Here is a 15,811-nt window from a genome sequence, read left to right as displayed (position 1 = left end):
CAGCATGGCTAAATGATCTGTCAGTGTTTGTGTTATACAGTCATAAAACTTCACTGTGAGAGCATAATAATCTAGGGGCTGATTGTTCCCCTGAGGTCCTCTGATGGTGGCTGTTGCCCTTTGCCCATGGAGGAACCATACATGCTGCTCTGAATCCCTTTGAAGAGCCTTCAGCAAGGAGAAGGATGGGCCGGTAGCTGAAATGGGAGGGCCCAGACAAAGTTGGGAGGGGAGAGTCTTAGTACCTCATTCCCTCTAGTCATTCAGACTTCTCCATGGATAAGTCCTCTGAGCAAGTGAGGAGGCACACAGTCTCCAAATGAATGGCTCAGGTTCTGGTAGGGGGAATCCACTTTCTTCTTTGGCGGGGCTGGGGATGTATTTCTCTACCCCGATGTTGGGTTGGGGGACGCATTTCACTTCCCCAACCCCTCCACACACTACCTGCCTAGAGCTCATATCCCAGGTGTGGTGAATTTCACCCACAGGATAAAGGGTTGTTATTAGAACATGTTAGCGAGCATGTTTAACTAATGGATTCTAAAATTCTAGCATACAACAAGTTGTATTTAGCAGCACATACTAAGGTAAAATGTGGCTCATCTGTATTAGAGTTTTAGAAGCTGTTAGTTACAATGTGCTAGCTAACTTTTTCTGTTAAAAAAAACTGTTTATCCTAGTCCACACAAACCCAAAGTGAGTGTTGTGTACACAGGCTATCTGGAAAGATTATTTTTTTGTTTGATTGGTTTTTTTACCTTCCCCCACTGTCTCTCTCCCCCCCCACCCCCGCCCGGAATATCAGAAATGTCAAGTCTTGTTTTCCCTATATTTGTTGGTGTACTTCATTCATGACTCAGAAACATATAGTGGGAGTTTTCTCAGCTGTTATTAGAGCTGACCAAGAACAAGTAAAATTATTTACAAAAGTCTTGATGAAAAGTGTGTCCTCTTTTTAAGAAATTTTGACCAAAGTTTCTTGTTGAAATGTTAACATTCAAAAAATGTACTTTTTGTGATTAGAATTTCTAATTGAGTCCAAAAATAGTTTTGAAAAGAATCTAAATTCAGAACATTTTTACCAGCTCAACCTTTTGAAAGAATAGGCATGTTAAATAATCAACAAGAGTCATTTTTATACCAGGGTTTTTACTTAACTAAGTAAAAAAAAAAACCCACATTTTCCATCTCAGTTAATCATATTTTTCTTCCATACTTGTCATAATGCCATAATACCATTAATTCTCCAGTTTAACATAGAATCTTCAGTGGACTCCAGCAGGGAAAAATAAATTTCTGGAGGAACTGGAAAAACCCTGAACTTTTAGGCATTTTTTATGGGTATGATTCTGCAAGGTGCTTGAGTTCTGTGGCCCCGATCAAGCAAAGCACTTAGTGTGTGTGATGAACTTCAAACATTAGAGTGAGCATCTTGAAGGTTTGATCCTTATATTTTCATAAAAAAACAAAAATGGAAAGAACTAATCTATTTTCCTCTTTTCCCATCCACACTTCGCAGGTCATCATTAACAGAGTTTCAGCCTTTCTTCATTTTCCTTTTTTTGTGAGTTTCACACGTTAATTTTCAAAGCTGTGGTGATTTAGCGGTGCCATTCACATGAAGGTTAATGTGAGGTCACATGTCTAAATCTTTACATACTTTGAAAATGTAGGGGGTAAGCACTACGTACTATGCAACAGTAAAGTATGTCCAAGCACTTAATTTTGTTCAAGACTGCACTAGTGTCACTGTAATTGCCATTTAAATGCATTCTTTATTCTAGCCTTTTCATTCATAGGTATTTAGGCTCTGAGTAGTTCTGTTGTTGGACTGCAGTGAAACTGTATTCTCTGACTTGCTCACTCAAGAAAAAAAGCTTTATATTCCGTAATTGTTTTAAGTATAAGCCAGCAAAACATTTGAGAGTATTGCTCTATAACTATTGGATTTCTTTGCACCTAGAGAAGTTAAATAAATGATCTGGCATCTTGCTACACTGTTTGAAACTTAAATGTATTAGAAGGAACTTCTGATATTTAAGAGGATTTGTAGGAAGGAGGAATTTTCATTTAATCTTAAAGAAAGCTTTATAGTATTTAAATGTTCAAAAACTGAACAAAGTTTATTTGTGCAAACAGCAATATGTGAACATCTCAGGGAAGACAGGAAGGCTTTGGACAACACGGGTTTATTAGGTTTGGGAGGTGAATATGAAGTCAGAGAGATTCTTGACAGGCAACAGCAAACATTCTGCTAGTGATGGTATGCAGTCACAGGACAGTCCTGTTTAGATATGTCATTCACACTATTGCTGATGCACCATTAAAAGGCTTGTGTTTACTCTGGCTAAACCATACAACATAATTCTTTGATTGAAACATACATAATCTTTAGACACTATTGCAGTTAAAAAACATTTGCAAGATAAAATAAACATCTTTTTCAGCTAGACATTTATCACTGTATAGTAGTTAGATAAATGAAATACTACAGTCTTGGATCCTTATAAAACACTATATATTAGGTGCCATAGAAGGCATAACAGATGCCGTCTCTGGCTATAAAAGTAATTTACACTGTCTAACTTAGTCATGACTGGAACACGCACATGAATTATTGGAAAAGGGGATCTGGGATTATAAAGTCTCCCTTTGCTGCTGGATGTCTTCCCAGTCCCCCTTTGCACTGAACTGTGCATTTGAGAGTTATTATAGGCTGATCTGCTTTCACTTACCTAAACGTTGCAAATAGACTGACTCTAAAACTACCAGTGCTTAATGTTATTATCTATTAGTCAAGTCTGTGTTGTAAAAGTGTGAAACTTTTTCTTTTAAAAACTTCTGTTTATAACCATATTGACTGCCCAGGTGATTACAAATCTTATATGTACTGTGCCAAATTGTCATGTGTTTGCAGCAGGATAATGCAGAAGGGGTCTCACAAATCTTAATATAATCATTACACCATGTTGTTTTCATCCTCCCAGTCTGCTGTTCATTTTCATTGTGAAAAATCATTATAGATCAGTGACAGGAGGTCTGCATTTGAGGCTGACTGTTGTAATTACTCCCACTGAGGCACTGTCAGTAGGATTAAAATAAAGATTCTGGACCTGTCCATCCTAGATGAGGTCAGCAACACTAGCAGTGGGAGTACTCTTTCTGCAAGCTGTGCTTTCAGTTCTGAATGATAGAATATTATAGATATTAATATGATACAAATATTCAAAAGCTCCAATGCAGAAATGCCAGCCTTTTTCTGCATTAGCTGAAGTGTCCATCTGTAATAAATAATCTAGCAATATCAATCCCAGTCCTGAGTAGATATCTATGTTAATTTTAAAATGTATCAGAACCCCAGAGAGTTACAATTACAGAACAATCCATTTTATGTTTTATAATTAATAAGCTCCTTGCAGCTGCATAACTTCAGCCAGGAAACATCTGCACAAACTCCTAGCATATAAATAATTTCTACAAGAAGGGTTTAGCTGAATTACCCTTAATGTCTACCAGCTTAGAAAGTGGTCTTGTGATTTGGTCTGCATTATCTGAAGAACGGATGTATATGTTCAGTATGTCCACATCAAAACAAAACAAAAATTCTAGCCATTGCCTATGAAAAAATAATCATCACACAACAGAGCAAAACTAAAAGGTAAATGGGAATCCCTATTGATCAAATCAATTTTTATTCAAAATTTACAGGAGGAGAGGAGTAAGGGTGAAAAACCTGGCCTCATTTAAGTCAATAGGAGTCTTGCCATTGACTTCAATGGGGCCAGGATTTCTCCACACATTCATAAGTAAATTATTAGCAGTTTAACCCTCATCTTCACCAAGGTCCACTTTTTTGACACCATTGGATTATTAACTTTAGGCTACTGTTTTTTTAACATTACTTTAATCTTCACTATGTATAAAATTATGGTATTTGTGCCAGTATGATATGCATATGATGGCAGGGTCAATTAAACATGACATATCAAGCATTAATGAATGAGCTCTATTATTCTGATAACACAGTGTATATTTATTCATTTCCTTACACTGATTATTCCAATATTATATATTGGTGACAAACAGTAATTAAAGTTGCAATCATCACATGCAACATATTAAGTTTTTGTTATTTTTCATGCAGACTGAGAAGTTATGATAAAAAAATCATGTTCAGTCAAGCGTCCACCATGCCAAAAATGGTAGAAAGCGTGGTTGTATGCCCTTTGATTCTCTAATCTAACTGCTCTCCCTAATCTCTCCACATTTCTTCATAACAATAATTCTCCTGAATGAATGTATCATTAACATCAGTCCTATTTGCCATCTTTCCTCCTATTATCTGAACAAGATTTATTACTAATCTATCTTTCTTTCCCATATTCTCCAAATTTAAATCCAAACCAAGCTGTTCTAGCACAAAAAAACACGTCTCACTTTCCACAGCTTTTACGCTGAAAAGTTTTTAAAGGTGCATCAAAAAATTTATATTACTTATGTTAACACCTTTCTTTGTCCTCTTTGTCTCCCACAAGTGGGACTCCAAAATGCCATATACTGCTTTCCACATCTGCTCCTTTCCCTCTCGTGGAATTTCTTGGAAAACTCTTCCTCATATATACAAAGAAATAAAAAGAGAAGAAATTATTTGATCACCATTGGCCCTCGGGTGGCTGAAGCTTGTGCAGAGCTCACTGCAGAGGAGCTGCCATTTTTGTACATATACAACCATAACCAGCATCCCAGGTTATCACTGCCAATGCAGAATTGAACTCCAGATATGGGAGTGGAATTCACAATGCCTTAGGTTAACACCCTTCAAATTATTGGAGGGGTTTCCAGCATTAATATTTCCATACAGCAAGCTCTGAAAGGTCCCCAAAGACATCGTCTTTGAAACATGCCTGGCCATACTGTCACACACTATGTATATGTGAGAGAGAACACCATATTTTGTCAAGGTTGCCTTTCCATTCCATGCGCCCTATCATATGAACGCAAAACATAAGCTTTCAGGCTGTGTACGCCAGGTATGCAAGAAAGAAATAAAGTTACTAATGCCAGGCCAAGAACAGTTACTTAAGCAACCTTCACTGGCTTTAGCATGTGTACATCAGGGTCTTTCATTATATGAGGACTCCACATATGGATGGACTACCGAATGTTACAGCACATGTAAGGTTTCAGAGTAACAGCCATGTTAGTCTGTATTTGCAAAAAGAAAAGGAGTACTTGTGGCACCTTAGAGACTAACCAATTTATTTGAGCATAAGCTTTCGTGAGCTACAGCTCACTTCATCGATGAAGTGAGCTGTAGTTCACGAAAGCTCATGCTCAAATAAATTGGTTAGTCTCTAAGGTGCCACAAGTACTCCTTTTCTTTTAGCACATGTAAGGTTATCAGAATAGGAGCAGTTTAAATATATATAATCAGAACCCTTTTCAATTACAGACCTCAGCTATGCAGGACAAGGAGTAGCTGTCTCCTGGGTGGATTCTTCCCTGCATAGCAGAACGACACCAGGTCCTTTGTAGGACGATTTTTTTCACTTATGGAGGATGAGGGAGGATTTGCTCTTAAGAGCAGGCAAGGCTATCCTAGACACAAGCCTAGGATGCTAGGCCCAAATACTGGTGAGAGTGAGACAGATTTTAAATGAGGAGCTGTGACTTGGCTGGACTCTGACTTCCTCTCTGTATTTGTTGCGTGTTACACAATGAAGCCCTGATTTGGTAATATAACTATTTCAATAATAAGCACAATAATCTTCATGTATTCATCATTTTTAGGGTACTTTTGAAAGTACCATTTGGAGGCTTGCTGTAGCCTCTGTGCTGTTCAGCAAAGTGGTCTTACTGCTGTTGGGTTGGAGCCCCCTTCTTGTAATGTGCACTTACTAGCTATTACAGACTGGGCTTTGGAGCAGCTGCCTGAACAAAACAGACCCTTCATCTGGGGAAGAGCTATTCTATTCAATTAACAGCTGTGCATAACACACAGAATTGAGTGAAGGTCAATTTGTTTCACTGTTTTCTTGTTTTTCACACCTTTCTGAATGGGCAGTGCCCTGGATGACCTCATAACAGAACCCCCACTGGACCGTACTTCGCTTTGCTTTTAAAGTTAAACGAGCTCAGACGAGGAGTGCAGTGGCTTCAAACATCACAGTGCTACCCCTTCAGTTAAAATGTACTGTGGCTTTCATATATTATTCATCCCAAGATGCACTGTTATGCATCTTTAACATCACTATTTGCATTTGTGTTACCATTTGATTTAATGGCTACAGGCTGAAACGTGCACTAGGGGTTTTATCTCAGGTGAACAGTGTTGCTGAGCAGTGCTCTCCCGCAGTGTTCTTTAGAGGGTGAGCTTGCTTAGGAAAGTCTCCAAGTCTTTACCTCACCCTTTGACTGTCCCAATCTTCCCAGTTATAAATTCAGTGAGAATTACTGATGGCTGTAGGTTGAACCTCTCTAATCCGGCACTCCATGGTCTGGCAACATCCGTGGTCCAGCATAGGCGCCGACTTTGTGAGTGCTCCAGGGCTGGAGCACCTACGGGGAAAAATTAGTGGGTGTGGTGATCCACTGGTACCAAGCTCCCCCCGCCTCCCCATGCCTCTCATGCACCGGCGGCCCTGTGCTTACCAACTCCTCCCTCCAACGCTTCCAGAGTGCCATGAATCAGCTGATTCATGGCGTTCAAGCTCTGGGACTGAGGGGGAGAAGCAGGGACAGGGCGCGCTTGGGGGAGGAGGCAGGGCGGGGGGTGGAGCAGGGGTGGGAAGAGGCAGGGCGGAGGCTTGGGGGAAGGGGTGGAGGGGGGACTGGGCCTGGAGCGAAGGGAGGGGGTCGACCCCCCCGCAAGATGAGGGGTCGGTGCCTAAGCATGATTTTTAGTTAGCCAGATGTCCGCTTATCAGAAGTGGGCCCAAGTTTCCTGTGGTCAGGCAAAGTCCTGCCAGTCCTGGCTCTCAGTGTACTGTGCTGTATCTACCTCCAATTTACCCCTAAATACGTCTTCTAAGAGACCAGCAAGCAGTGGCAGTGGTGGTAATGCTGCTAATGGTAAGCATGTTTCAATATCAATACAGCAAAAGGTGGAAGTGTTGCAGAAATAGGAAAAGGGCACATCAGTACATGCCTTGTGTGAGTTTAACCATGTAAGGTCATCTGTTTGAAGAATCAAAAGAAGCATATCCTTAAGTTTTTGCCAAAAGTGACAGTAAAAAAAGTATGAGTGTTTATAAGACATTGAAGGAGGGGGAAAGCAGCGATTTAGATAGTGCGCTTATACATTGGTTCAAGCTTTGTAGGAACAAAGGTATTCGAATTTCAGGCGAGATGGTGATGGCACAAACAAAGATATTCCACAGAGAACTTAACCTGCAGCATGAGTGTGACTATTTGCAAGGATGGCTTCAGAAATTTAAAAACAGACATGGCATTAGTCTACATCGCATGTGCAGTGAAAAAAGAAGTGCAGCTACGGAAGCTGCCGCTAAGTACGTTGATAAATTTGCACAGTTAGTTGCAAATGAGAAGTCATCCCCAGAGCAGGTATACAATGCTGATGAAACTGCTCTCTATTGGGATTGTATGCCTACACAAACGTTGGCTCGTGATGCAAAGGAGCCACCATCTGGTATGAAGGAGTCGAAGGACAGGGTTACTGTCCTTGGTTGTAGCGACGCTTCAGGCATGCAAAAATGCAAGCTCATGGTTATTGGGAAAAGTGTGAATCCAAGGACATTCAAAGGGGTGAAAATATTCCCGGTGATATACCGTGGCAACAAAAAGGGATGGAAAATGACTAATCTATGTCTCGAGTGGTTTGAGAAATAGTTTATACCAGAGGCAAGAGCCCATTGCACCACGGTAGGTCTGGATCCGAAGTGCAAAATTGCGCTGATTCTCGACAATTGCTCTGTCCACCCTAAAGCAGAGCTGCTTGTCAAAGATAATGTGGTGGGACTGTATTTACCCCCAAACTGTACCTCACAGATTCAGCCTTGTGATCAGGGTATCTTGTGATCCCTGAAGTGTATGTACAGGTCCAAGTTTATGCACCAATTGCTAGTATTTCTTAATGATGGGAGCAGTTTGACAATATTTAGGAAAGAATTTAACCTCAAGGATATGATTTGGACACTAGCTAGAGCCTGGGAAAGAGTAACTCCATCTACTCTGAAGAATGGATGGCACAAATTGTTACCAGCACTAATGTTCGAGGACAGTCCTGCCGTCAATGACGAGTCCGAGTTCACTGGATTTGAAGTGTCTGAAAACCAACAAATTGTTATAGAGTTAATGGAGTATGCCAGCGGTATGTCCCATCCTGTAGTGCTTGAGCTGGCCAAGGATTTGGGAGAGGAAAATTTATTAGACTGGATGGAAGTTGACAAAGATGCACTAATTGCTAATCAAATGACGGATGAAGAAATTGTGCAAATGGTACAGCAGGGGAAAAACAAAGATAACAAGGAAGCCATTGATGGTGATGAAGATGATGAGGAGTACATTGCAGAAAAAATTTCTATCGATAAATGCATACAGTTGGCAACAAATTTAATAGAAGGACTGGAGCAAAGACGTTTCATTTCTGAGCAAGAGATCATGTCTCTCTACATGATACAAGAAAACCTCATTAAAGAAAAACCAAAATACATGAGACAAGCCCAGCTGGAAGATTGGTTAAAGTGGCGAAGAGGAGCGGGGAGCAGCACTCTACAGTCGGAAGTCCTGTTGCCTCCACTCATCTAACCCGGATACACCTACAGTTGAGACCCCAGATGTGACTTTAGTTAGCAGTTATTGTCACTTCACTTTGGAAGTGGAATTCAGAGATTATTTTAGATGAGCAAATGATAGATTTGCCTGTATTATTATCTATTTATTTTTCATATTATTTTATTCTTTTTGCTTTATCTACTTATTTCCTTGTGCCAATACAGTAAAATTGGGTAACAACACTAATGCTTTGTTCTGACGCGAGCTGGTAAGCCTTGGCTAGGCAGCATTGCAAGCATAGTTCAGTTTATTCACCTCAGCGGTGACATAAAAATAACAATTGATCCATAGGCACAGGAAGTAGGGGGCCCAGCTTGGCACCCTGCCTGTGGTCCCTGCTGCTGCCTGGGGTCCCGGCCACCGGCCCCCCGACCGGGGGCTCCAATGCTGGCCCCTCGCCTGGGGTCCCAACCGCTGGCCGCTCTGCTGCAGCCCAGGGTCCCAGCTGCTGGCCCCGGGTCCCAGCTGCTGGCCCCAGGTCCCAGCCACCGCCCCTCTGCTATCGCCCGGGGTCCCAGCTCCCGGCCGCAGGGGCTCTGCTGCTGCCCAGGGTCCGGGCCGCTGGGCTTCGCTCCCGGCCCCAGCCCTGGGCTCTGGAGCTGCCCCCAGCAGTGGTCTCAGCCGGGGGCAGTGAGGTGCTCAGAGAGGGATAAGACTCAGACAACAGGTGAGGGCATCTGCGGAGCCCTGCGGTCAGTGTCTAGGACTCCAGGTGACAGCAGAGGTGCCGGCGACTGGGACCTGGGGCCGGCGGCCGGGCTCAAAGCATGGGGGTGCTGCAACACCCCCCGCTTCCCTACTTCCCGCACCAATGGAGACCTGCTGGACTCTGCATTGACCTCCCGTGGTTTGGTAAATTCTCTGGTTCGGCATCGGTCAGGTCTCAAGAGTGCTGGACTAGAGAATTCAACCTGTACAACCATATGTGTACTAGGAAATACCCAGAGTTACTGCAGTATGGTACATTGGACAGGGCTTCTGGAGACATCAGTTCTGTTCTCAGCGCTGATGAACTGTTTGACCTTGGGCAATTTGCATTCATTCTGTGTGCCTTTGTTTCCCCCTTTCAGGCTTTTTTCTATTATTTCTCTTCAGGAGACAGGCTGTCTTTTCCTACATATTTGTACAGTGCCTATCACAATGGGGCCCTGAGCTTATGTGGGGCCTCTAAGTGCTAATGTGGCATGAACAATAATTTTGTTGTTTTGCTTATCATTCACCACCACCATCATTGAAATGTGACTCATATTATTTTTTCAAACATGGCAAATTGTCTTTTTCCCATTTAGGATCACCACACATGCGAAATCTGAAATTTTAAAACAAAGCTACTTGTTACCGAGGCAAAGTATCAAAATATTGAGAACTATAGGATCAAAAGCAAACTGGGGGTTAAACTGAAATCACCACCTCAACCTTAGCTACAGAGTAGCTGTTATAAAAGGATAATACTGTATATACAGGTCTACGAATAGCATTAGCATTTCTTTGGCAAATGGTTATTTACAATTAATGAGAGACAAGTTGGGTGAGGCAATATCTCTTAGTGGACCAACTTTTGGTGCTGAAAAAGGTAAGATTTCCAGCTCCACAGACCTTGAAAATACCATCTAAAGATGTTAGTCATTTTTTCTCCATTAGATCAAAAATATATTTTTAATTATTTATCATTTAAAAAAAAGTAAATGTTGACAATTCTGAGAGATTGGGCCAAAGGGAAAAACAATCAATAGAAAATTTCCTGTCTTAGCTTAAAAGAACAGAAACTATCTCCAACTTAAAAATAAAATAAAATTTAGAAAGGAAAAAATAACAATAAGCTAATTTGTTTCTTTAATTCCACCAGAAAAAGAGGAGCATTGCCCTTTTTAATATAACGTATGATACCTTGAATGTATCCCTTTTTAAATTTCTTAAAACCTTTTTGTGTGTGATATTGGTGACAATTTGCTATTAAGACTTTGTGGTAGAATCAGTTGAAAGCACCTTTTTAAGGTTGTTAAGGAGTGCATTGCAGGAATAATGTTGCTCTATATTTATGGGGTGCTTAAGTCAAAGGAATAGTAATTAAATGCCATCACATGGGCCTCTTATTAGAACTAAAGATGATGGAGATAGTAGTATGATACAATGAGTGTCTGATCCTGCTGCCTCTGGTATGCACTGCAGAAGAATAGAGATTTCACTTAGACTAGTAGCAGACATTCAAATCCTTTGAACTATAATAAGAAATGCACACTTACTTTAAATAACAAGTGACTGAGCATATAAATGTCTAGATCAAGCCATCAGGAAAAAAATGTAAAGGGGTTTTCTGTTTGTTTTGTTGTTTCTGTCTGAAATCTCTATTTTCTTTTGGCATCTTTGCTTTGAAATGTTCCCTGCCGAGAGGGACAGACTGGATTCACAGTAGGCATCTGTGCCTTTCAAGTTGCTCTTTGCTCTGCAGAGGGCGGCATGCTGGAATATGCAGTGTGTTTGTCCAGTGCTTTTCTCATCTTCTGTGGAACTTGACTAGCTAAGACAAGACAGGAAACCTATTATTTGGTCAGGTGGCTGGATCTTAATTGAGTGTGCTGGAATAATGGACCTAAGTTTAATGCATTAATATTTATTTATAGTTCATGTTTACAAAACAGTTTAGCGTCAGTGCTCTTCACCCTTGACCTGGAAATCTTAGAATAATCTTGAAAGAGGATGAAAAAGACTAATTCCGCATTAAATTTGAACTCCTAGCATCATCTGAAAACTCAAGAAGTCAAGTTTATCCAAATGTTTGTTCCAAAATGCTCTGATGAATGCGTACTAAGGTGTTCTCGTTAGATGTTTGTTTTTTAGTGGTGCTATATTTGGCATAATCATATGTTACCCTGCAGTGATACAATCAATGAAAGAGAACATATATTTTCAAAACATAGGGCTAAATTCTCTTCTGAGGTAAATTAATGCAATTTTATTGAAGGCAAGCCAATCATTTGGCTTAGAACCCCTACATTTAAACAGGACAAACTCCAAAATGTCATTATGATTATTGTCTTTTGGACCTGCTTTTTCTTTAGAAAATTAAAAAAAATCAGAAGTAAATCTTCAGAGAATTTTTCATTTGTTTCCTCTGTAATGAACTAAATCAAGAGTGGATTTTATCAGTCTGAGTGAGGAAAATTTGACCTGTATAATTTATAGCAGGGTTGCATAGTGCTCATATATATTAAGTGGAATAGTATGGCTACTACACTACAATGCACCCGATATAAAGCCCACTGAAGTTCATCTGACTCTTTTTTTCATTGATTCTAGTGGGTTTTGAATGAGGCCCAGTGTTTTTAGACTGTGCCCATCACTGTGGTATCTGATCTCCAAAACTACATGTAAATATTTTAAGTATCAGTAACACAATATCTGCTGTGAGACAACCTCCCCAATCAATGTGGATGTTACCAGAGCAAATGCTTTCTCTGTGGATTTATAAGGACTATTTAACTAGTTTTTCCCTGTGAAGATTTTAACACCTGATATTCAGCTTCACCCACAATAGATTTTTCACACACATAAGCAGGGCCTTAGAGGTTAAATTGTCTGTGCTGTGGTTGCCTGATTTATTGGAGAACAGAACTTGAATGAAGCTGTGCAATTGAAAGAGCCTGAGTTTCATTAGAAGTTTCCAGGGGAATTCTGTACTCTTGCATGTTTTCTGTTGACCATGGTTGCTATATTAGCAAGTGTGCCCCTGTAACCTTCTTCACTTAAGGTGGAATGGGGTCATAATCTGTTTACCATTGGTGGCATTTCCTTTTGTTTAGTATGATGCAGCCATCCTCCATTTGGAACATTCCATCAGGTTTGGGAGCAAGAAGGATTACTTAGAAAATAATCTGTTTAATAACTTGTGCAGGTTGATTCCCCCCTAGTAGTTAACTGAAGTAAAGATTAAAAATATATCCATTAATCACATTCAGGTAGGTTTATAAATGTTTTGCTCTGTAAGCCAGAAAACACAGTGTGGTTTGTTTAATAGCAAATAAATGGTGGTGATTGAAAATGTGTTTAAAAATCACAGTTTAATAGCTAGTACAATAAGCAAGCAAGCAAACAAACGTAACTTCACAATGGGCTAGTTTGTCCATAGCCCTTTAGTGGGTGCACACAGGTGAGAGTGGGGATCCAATGAGCCATTCCCCACTCTTTGTATCCCTGGAACAATTGTCCAGGACAGTCACAGAATGCACATGAGGGGGAATGTTCCTTTCGAGTGCTCCCTGAGCTGCTTGCCCAGATAGAGTGGAAGGGGTGGGAAGGGAAAGCCAGAAGGACCAGGATCCGTTTCTTACTGGCGTAAGGTGCTTTTTGGGCACCCTTGTGAAAGCAGACTGCTTAATCCAAAAGAATGGGGTAGAATGCACATTTTCTCTATGTACTAGGAAACCCTTGGAGGGATTGTGCCTCTCCTTGAGGGGTGTAGCTAAATACCACCAAATGGACCACAGTACCTATAACACAAGTCCTGGTACTGATTGCAGCTGTGATTTTCATTCTATTCTATTAAGACTTTCAATGTATTTTGACTTTTGCTGAGTTAACTTACCCAGGGGGGTCATCATGCCTTTAGATACACACTTCTGAGGCCAGATGCTTAGCTGGAGCTGTGCTGATTATACCAGCTGAGGTTCTGGTCCAGTTCTCATTGATTTCTGTGTGTCTGAGTGGAGAATTGGGTCCTAGCTGTCATATTTCTTTCGTCTTCACCGTCAAAATACTTTGCCGCCAGCTGCTGGTCCAATTGTAGTGTATGTTTGCATTGCAGCTTATGCCACAAAATCAAGTTAATAGCACATGATGAAGAATAATATATATTTATCATGATGGAGTTGAGCACAATGCCTTGCTTTTGCTGAAGTAATTTGCTGTGGAAGTGTACACTCTACATATAACTGAAATGGAAAAGAAAGCAGGCCAGATGCACATGCAAATGTATATCTTAGTTTTTCTTCTTCTCCCTTAGCATGTGGCCGAGGATTCTACAAATCATCTTCCCAAGATCTACAGTGCTCTCGCTGTCCTACTCACAGTTTCTCTGACAAGGAAGGATCTTCCCGATGTGATTGTGATGATAGCTATTATAGAGCGCCTTCTGATCCACCATATGTTGCGTGCACAAGTGAGTCAGTCATGAATTTAATAGTGAAGGACGTTGCTTAACCAACTGGGTACAGCCATTTGTAGTTTGTTCTCACTAGTCCTTACTATTGGTCTTCAGCATGTTTGCAAAGTAATAAATGAAACTGATAAATTAAATTGAACTGCAATGGGAAAATGTACACTGAATATAGAATCAACATAAATATAATTTCATGTTTGCCCGATGTAACCTTGGGAAAGAGAAGTTACTGGGTAAATACATAACTAGACATAACAGAAAGAATGCAAGCATGGTTTTCCTATAGTCTTAAAATTGTCACAGGCTGTATGCCTAATATGATACTACACAAAAATGAATTGAATGCAAAATGAAAAGTAACCTGTGTGGATTTGGACTTTGATTGAAATGTAATGGGATCTAGCTTAACATTCTATCTGCAAATAGACTAACCTACACAGGTTGGTGGTTCAAGTAATGAAAGTCTCCAAAATCCAAAGCTGTACCCAAATACTGTTGTAAATCATATCAGATCTGATTAAGGACTGTCTAAATGCATTCTGTGCTGTTTGTTTAAAAGGGAAAAAAAATCCCCATACTAAAAATGTTGTAAGAGTAAACTTCTGAGGTGTGTTAACTGATCCTTTTAATTGCACAGAAGAAAAACTGCTAAAGTCAGTTGCAGTAAATACACAGACAATTGTTATCCTGATTCCTTAATGGGAAATAAATAAAGCTTTTTGCCAAGTGAGGTCAAGGAGGCTTTTATGTAGCTTGTAGTAAATATAATGAAATGTTTATGTGAAGAAAAATGCTTCATCTAGTTTGAGCGTCAGTAATTAAAACACTAGGTAAATGTTCCTCACTGATTTCATGTATTTACGTTGTCCTTTTTATGTGTTTTACAAAGGACCTCCATCTGCACCACAGAACCTCATCTTCAATATCAACCAGACTACTGTGAGTTTAGAATGGAGCCCTCCTGCCGACAATGGGGGAAGAAATGATGTGACCTACCGAATTTTGTGCAAGAGGTGCAGCTGGGAGCAGGGTGAATGTGTTCCCTGTGGGAGTAACATTGGATATATGCCCCAGCAAACTGGATTAGTAGAAAACTACGTTACTGTCCTGGACCTCCTGGCTCATGCTAATTACACTTTTGAAGTGGAAGCGGTAAATGGCGTATCTGACTTGAGCCGTTCCCAGAGGCTCTTTGCAGCTGTCAGTATTACCACTGGTCAAGCAGGTAAGTTTTTATGACTCACTGTGAGAGCAAGACAGACTGTGAACCTGCAAAGTGCGGATGCAGTTTTTCAGGTTTATGTTTGATGGATTCTATCTCATGAATCTTTTCGTTTTGCCACCTAATTAGCATATGTTTATGCTATATCATGATAACCTGCTACCTTTTCTTGGCATGATAATTGTTTTTGGCAAATAGAGTTTCACAGAATGTATTTATCTTCATCCTTTTATATAGGTTCTCTTGCGTCTGTACAAAAATTCTGTCTCCTACTTACTACGGCATTGGTGCTACAAGGAGCTGAAGAAAAAATACAGTGTGAAGGTTCTTCTGTACAGGCTCCCTTTCTGAGTATTTTAAACCTGTATTAGAATGTTGGATGCCTGGAAGATGACTTGGGTATCTGACACTGTTTTCAGCATTCATGTCTTCTTCCCTCAGGATTACACTTCCAATTTATTTAATGTGTCCAGATATTTGATGATTAAATTCAGCGAGAATGTGACAATTATTCTTTGTTTCTTATATTTATCATAATCTGACAGGTGAAATGTCAGGGAAAATAAAATCAAACTAACATATCGCCCATAGTGGGAAAACGTTTCAGTTTTCCGCATGTGGAGTGAAAAAAACTTGGAAAT

General features: G+C 40.3%; 1 protein-coding gene across 7 annotated transcripts in view; it reads left to right on the top strand.

Moving 5' to 3' along the window:
* Window positions 1–15,811, top strand: part of EPHA7 (EPH receptor A7) — a 178,043-nt gene that overhangs the window by 57,743 nt on the left and 104,489 nt on the right. For all 7 annotated transcript variants that reach the window (XM_077811677.1, XM_077811676.1, XM_077811675.1 and 4 more), the window contains 2 exons: window positions 13,793–13,948; window positions 14,838–15,173. In XM_077811677.1, coding sequence (XP_077667803.1) covers window positions 13,793–13,948; window positions 14,838–15,173 — 492 coding nt within the window. The remainder of the gene's footprint in view (window positions 1–13,792; window positions 13,949–14,837; window positions 15,174–15,811) is intronic.

This window comes from Eretmochelys imbricata, chromosome 3 (genome assembly GCF_965152235.1).
Source record: "Eretmochelys imbricata isolate rEreImb1 chromosome 3, rEreImb1.hap1, whole genome shotgun sequence".
Classification (NCBI taxonomy): domain Eukaryota; kingdom Metazoa; phylum Chordata; order Testudines; family Cheloniidae; genus Eretmochelys; species Eretmochelys imbricata.
Note: the sequence above shows the minus strand (reverse complement) of the source record. Positions and strands in the feature narration are given on the sequence as shown.